Source organism: Phaethon lepturus, unplaced genomic scaffold (genome assembly GCF_000687285.1).
Source record: "Phaethon lepturus isolate BGI_N335 unplaced genomic scaffold, ASM68728v1 scaffold31644, whole genome shotgun sequence".
Classification (NCBI taxonomy): Eukaryota; Metazoa; Chordata; class Aves; order Phaethontiformes; family Phaethontidae; genus Phaethon; species Phaethon lepturus.
This window is the reverse complement of record NW_010533045.1, coordinates 12,871-19,225: the sequence shown is the minus strand read 5'-3', so window position 1 is coordinate 19,225 and position 6,355 is coordinate 12,871. Positions and strand designations below refer to the sequence as shown.

Sequence of the window (6,355 nt, the reverse complement as noted above, 5' to 3'; positions counted from 1 at the left end):
CCCGGCGTCCCTGCGCCGGGCCCGGCGGGCGCCGCGCTGGGGCTTTTGACAGACGGAGCCGTGTAGATAAAAACTGGTTAATGAACATGCGGGTCCTGGCCCCCCTTCGCCGAGAAGGAAGCAACTAGTGTTGCTGCGGGTTTCTGCTAGGTTTTCTTACCGCCCAGAAGTGACACGGCTGGGGAGGGGATCGTTATGAGGAGCTTCTGAGAGAATTTTGGTTAATTAGTGTTCGGGCTTCATGACTTTTAGTTAAGCTTCTCTTAGCTTAAATGCCTTTTTGCTGGGAAGGCTTCATTAGGACAAATTAGCAAGTCTTGGTCCTTCGGGATGGTGAAGCTTGTGTCTGTGGTGTGGCAAGAATTTATTTGGAAGAGAGGAAAAAAATGGTGAGGGCTCCTCTTCCACTTCTGCAGCCAGAAGCCAGAAGGCTTGAGAAACAAGAGGTTTCTGACACCGTTGCTTGAACTGTCTTCAGATTGCAGAACTTGACTCTTTGTAGTCATACACAGCAACCCTTTATGAGTCTGTGTAGTTACAGTGATTAACTGCAACTTTTGTGTAAAAGACTTGCTCCTAGGGCTAGTTGAACTATTGCAGCCTCAAGTATGGATTGGAAGTCTCAAGTGTTGCACTTGTACTGGTTCAGCATTTCTTCCTAATTTCCTCTTGCAATGTGTTGCCTTGCTTTTCTGGGCATACGCTTTGAGGTCTCCAACACTGTGCAGTTTCGTCCAGTTCTTGGAAGTCTTCTTGCTTGTCTCGTCCATAGCATGTACTGTTAATGTCTTATCCCTGATTGGCAGTCACTTCTTTGAAACTGTACTTCTGCACTAACTGTACAACTTGCTGCTTCTTATGGTGCTTGTAAGCACTTGGACAGCCATCCAACTGAAGCCTGTTTGGAAGCTGGAGCTACCCAAGGTCTCAACCAGTGAGAGCTCATTCCTTTGGTGGATGGTTTGTTCCACGATGTAGCAGAGGCTTGTCAAATTTGCAAAGAGGCTCAGAACTAACTACTGGAGGATGTAGAGTGAGGATTCGAGGGAAGTATGAGCTAAGACTTTGGAATTACTTGGTTCATCTGAAGTGCAAAAGTTTTTCCCAATGGACAAGCCATTCGTGGAGTCGCTGTACATTAAAGATGGTTGCTGAAGGATTTGGATAAATTCCTTTGGAGGGCAAGGAATTCTGGAATCTGGAGTCAACAGAGAAGGCCAATGATGACAAGCTACCAGGGATGACAAACTGTCCCTGCAAGGTATAGTTGTCTTGGTTTTATTGTGCTATGCTCTATTTCTTACTGAGGGTAGAGGGGTGGCAAGAGTGAGGTGGAGTTAGTTCTGAAGGTTTCACACTCAAACTTGCAACTACCTGCCAGGTGTTAACTCTTTTAACCTCAGTTCTTAATGAGATCACCACCTGTTTCTTACCTTGTCCCAGGCTATTGCCCCCTGTGCTCCAGAAGCATAGTCTTCTGCTGCTTACTATTGCTATCCCTGTAAAGGTAGAAATGAAGAATCTGTCCACATTGTCACCTGCTTTACTGAACAGCTAAATACTTGAGTTACAGGAAAACTAAATGGCAGGTGAAAATGTTAAATTATCATCTTAATGGCTTCTTCATTAATGGAAAAACCAAATTGGGTATTTTACTGACTTTTATGGGTGCAAGTAGTGTTGGCTTGGATGTTTAGCCCTGGAAAAGGCCCCATAAAGTAATGAACCTGTCACAGGTGACAGGTAAAACCATGAGCATTGCAGTGTACTTCCATTGACAATCATCTGTTGTTATTCACAAGACAGGTGTGATGATGCAGCTTTACAGTAAGCCAGTGGGTTTGAGACACTGACTTCTTCCTCTGCTAGCCAAAGATCTGAGCTGTAGCTGGAGGCCCACATGTGGGACTAGTAAAGTAGAGAATATGACAGCATATGGTAGTGAGGTCAAAGGACAGAACTGTCGTGGAGAGAAAGTAGTGCCTTGTAGCTTTGTCTGCTGAATCGCGAGAGCATGCTGTCTCAGTAAGAGTCAGATTACCTGAAGCTCATGTACATCCTGTAGTTACTAGAGGAGAACCTTTCCCTTGTTTCCTCTGCTAGCTGAGCAGATGCTGATGCTCATTATTCTCAGGTAGTGACAGCAAGCTGCTTTCTGAACTCCACCTTGAAACCAGGTAGATGCACAAACAGGATTGTGATGATTTCCTGCATAGCTGGAAATGAGACTTAATACTTTGGGAAGACCTATGCTCAATTAATATCTCCAATGAGGAGAGTGGCATTTAATTTAACATTGTTAAAGTATACATACCCAGATGAAGTGTTTGCAGCTATTGGGGAAAGCTCCCACACGTGGTCTGAATCATTAAAATGCCATTGTCCTTTTGTAACTGTGAGCTGGCTTGTAATGTGGAGCTCAAACTACAGCCTCAGAATTGCTTTTTTAAAAAATAGGTATTGTTGAATCATTGCAAATAGCTTTCTTTTTCCCAATGAGTTATTTTGATTGTGCTTTTTATCAAGCAACAAAACCAAGAATGTGTAGTAAGAATAAATCTCTTCCTACATCAACAAATTCTTAGAAAAGTGTGCCTTATATTTTATTAGACATGAATCTTACCAGTAGAACTATATTTGCATTGAACAGCTGCATTTGCAAAAAGCAGCTCTTGTACCATTCAGATCATAATGTAATCCATTTTCTTCCAGTTCTTCAGATGCTGTCAAGATAGACTCCAATGCACTCAATTAGGAAGAAAATGCTGTGTACGGAGATGCTCCTCTGCCTGGCCACTGTTTTTTTTTGAAGCAGCAAAAGAGGAGTGTTGCAGAGATCCTTGGCTGCTGACGAAAGACTGTAAATGTGATGCTGTACAAGAAAAGGAAGTAAGAATAACAGCTGGGGTCTGAAATTGTAGTTGCAGAGATGGACAGAAGGCAAGATGCTGGGGCTGACGACGGAGGATTCAAGATGCATGAAACACCAGAGCTCTTGCATGGCTGGAGTTGGAGATACGTGGCTTTTAATACACCTTGGAAAACAGACTCAGAAGGGATACCTGCAAAGTGATGCCTCTTCCAGCATTGGTGTTCCTTCACTAGTGAATTTATAAAATTTATTCCAGTCATAACCCTTTTGATAGTTTTCCCTCAATATCTTTCCTTGTGGCTTCATCTTGCTTGTATAACTTTTGTTTATGCAGTCAGAATTTCTCTGCATGCCTATGACTTGTTTCTTCCCTGATACGTTCGTTTTTACAGTAGAAAGTGTGTCATCCTTACTGATTGATACCGTAAGCAATTCAGTGATTGAGGAAAAACAAAAGAACTTTCTTACTGTATAGATACTCTGTTTGCATACCTCAAGTTGTTTTGAGTCAGTTGAGCAATTAACAAGGGGTGCTGTCAGAATTTGTTGTGGTCAAAATGATTGGATTGATGTGGCTTGACAGCTGAGGGGGATTTGCTTCCTCAGTTAAGGAAACTGTTCCAGACAGCATGCTTCCAGGTGCTCCATGCATGTATTGTGTAGTCAGTCTTCTGTACCTTCCATGGAGCAAAAGAGATAGGAAAAGCTGCTTTGGTGACTATAGAGTGCTCAGGAGGCTGTGGCTGGCAAAGATATTTCTACCTGACTTTTAATTACCCAGTTCTTCAAATCAATGACAATCCAGTTGCCACTTGCTACTCAGAATGGCACTTCTTATTCTTGACACTGCTTCACTGCATATTTAGAACATCTTTAATTTCTGATTGCTTTGGGTTCTCTGTTCTTCTGATGGCTATGGAGGATAAAGTTAAGATCCTCCTACATTTTAAGTCTTTACTGTAAGGTTTTTTTTGTGTGCTCACTGGTGCAATGTAATACTGCTGCCTTGATACATCAAGAGAAATATTAGCAAAAATCTGAGTATTGTGGCCTCAGTGAATTTTTGCTAAAGTGTGGATCCAAGACATTTGTATTTGGTTTAATTTACTGGATTTTTAATTGATGAAGGTAACAAAAGCATGGGTAGGATTGCCAAATATCAGCAGAAATGTACAAGAATAGAAGAAAAAAACTTTTGATCGAGTGCTTGCACTATGAGAACACTCATCCATGCAAGCTGTACATAGAATATTTCATCCTGGAGTGTATAAGCGATAAGCTGTTGCTTGTCAGTAGTTGTGTAGTCATTGAAGGAAGATTAACGAAAGGTATGTTGAGTTAAAATAAGTCTTTACGAATGTTTTAATCCTTTCAAAGTTACTGAAGTAGATCATCACACCAACCCTCCCCACCGCCCCCCAAAATGTGCGCTGTGGCTGAGCAATTTCTACTAATAATCCATTAAATAAACGGTGTCCGCAAAGGTTTAGGAAAGGTTAGGTTTAGAAAAGGTTTAGAAAAATTCATATAACCAGTAAAGTTTCACCCCCTCTGATAGTGCTTTGGAAACAGCTTGGCCTGTTGTCTCATTACAGCTGCTTCCATTTTATTATTTACCAAAATGCTGTGGTAAATATGATGGTTTTTTTCCTTTAGACACTTTCTAACAAGAACTTCAGCTGCCACCAAGGAAGGCTGGCAGTCCTGCAGTACCTGTACTCAGCAGTGAAGCGCAGTTGTTCTTTATCAGGTGTTGGTTTTTGATTTATAGTGTGACTTCTTGCTAGAATGTCATTAGATGGATAGTCTTGCCCAGATACGAAAGAAATCATCTCTAACTAACAATATACACTTTGTTTTTATTTCAGTTTGTTATGTAGCTTTAGAATTACTTCCTTCTATTACGCACTTTGCTAAAGCTGCTGGAGCTTCTGCTGCAGTTGTGGAGATTTTTCTGGTGTGTTTTGTATTTAGCAGAGCAACTGAGAACTGCGAGCCTGGTTGTGTTGACTGTTAATGATGATTTGGGAGCATTACGCTGGTGGTTTTGTGTAATATCTAGAATTGTTTTGAGAAATCCTTGGAGAGGTTTTTTCATCATAAGTTGAAATTTTTAAGCTTTACGCTCGACCTAGGTTAGGCTTTTCCTCGCGGCCGCATGAGGAAGAGGTAACCTGTTGCTGAGGAAGTGTGGTTTAGTATCAATCGGATTGTTATATTCACTGTGCAAGTGTTCTGTTCTTACCTGTTACCAAACACTTCTTGCTAGTGCAGAATGAGCTGCTGAGTGGCAGTCTAGACTCGGGTTTGGGTCATCTGGTGTCCAACCTAGCAGTTGTTATATTGGACCAGTCGGAGACCAAGCCTCTTTCTAAGCTGAAGCTGTTCAATCTGCAGTCCTTTAACTGAAATGTGTTTCTGGGTTTGATCTAGGTCCCTACTGCTTCCCATGAGGCTTGTGTGAGTGTTTATATTCTAATTCATTATGTAGAGTTTGAAAGGAATGATTTGAGAAAGCTTTATATAAAATAAGTTGCTAAATGTTATAAAGTAAGATCAGATATATTTATCTCTGTAGTATTCATTAAGCACTTTTTATTTAGTTGGTTTCATTGACCTTTTCTGGCAGTTTAAATTTATGATTGCCTAATTTTTAAGCTATTGCCATTCCTGATAGAAATTCCTTGCTTTTGTTGATCGGGGGTGGGGGGGAGCCACGTGGTCATACCAGAATTTTCCTGAAGTGCTATGAATTTTCTTAAGCAGACACTTCTTTGCTCAAAAAACAGAGCATCAAAAGCTGTTCAAGAAATGCTGGCTGTGCTTATCTTGAAATAAAGAGAATCCTGGTCATTTCCTTTTTGAGACTTAAAAAAGACTGAGAAGATTGAGCATTCAAAAAAATGATCAGATGAGTTGAGTGGAAATAGTCATGGAGGCAGGGATTTGTAGCTGATGTAGATTGTGTTTGCCCATTAGAATTTGTTGGGGTATTTCAAAGAATTGAAGCTTTTGTGAAAAGATCTTAAGCTGCTCTTTTAGTAATTTCCCTTATCATACAGGCATTTTGGTGTCTGTGTAGGAGGGAATGGAAGGGTTCTGTCATTATTTAAGGGAGATGTTAAATGTTTAGATAAGAATCTTATCTAAACATCACTACACTTCAGAAGTTGTTAGTCTGTTTTCACTGTATGTATTCCAACATAGGGCTGTGAAGGATCTGGTGGGATTCAAGCCATACTCATCCTTTCAAGGGTGATGAGACAGGGTGGCCCAGTTTTGTTCTTTTTTTTTTTTTTTTTAATTTAAAATCTGAGCTGACTTTATGAGAAAGACGGAAACCCCCTGGTAACATGATCTTTTTTGAAACTAGTCACGTGACAGTGTGTGTTTGCAGATGTTCTCATTTCTTTTGTTGCATCTTACCCAGTCTTGCATCATGTCTTGATATCTCATCCATGATAATGGACTTCAGATTTGCTT

General features: G+C 40.8%; 1 protein-coding gene across 1 annotated transcript in view; it reads left to right on the top strand.

The window, feature by feature from the left end:
* Positions 1 to 4,040: 4,040 nt before the first annotated feature.
* Positions 4,041 to 6,355, top strand: part of LOC104619255 (son of sevenless homolog 1-like) — a gene marked incomplete at its 3' end in the record, with an annotated part of 12,362 nt that continues 10,047 nt past the window's right edge. Inside the window, exons 1-2 of the mRNA XM_010285060.1 lie at positions 4,041 to 4,200; positions 4,741 to 4,829. Coding sequence (XP_010283362.1) covers positions 4,041 to 4,200; positions 4,741 to 4,829 — 249 coding nt within the window. The remainder of the gene's footprint in view (positions 4,201 to 4,740; positions 4,830 to 6,355) is intronic.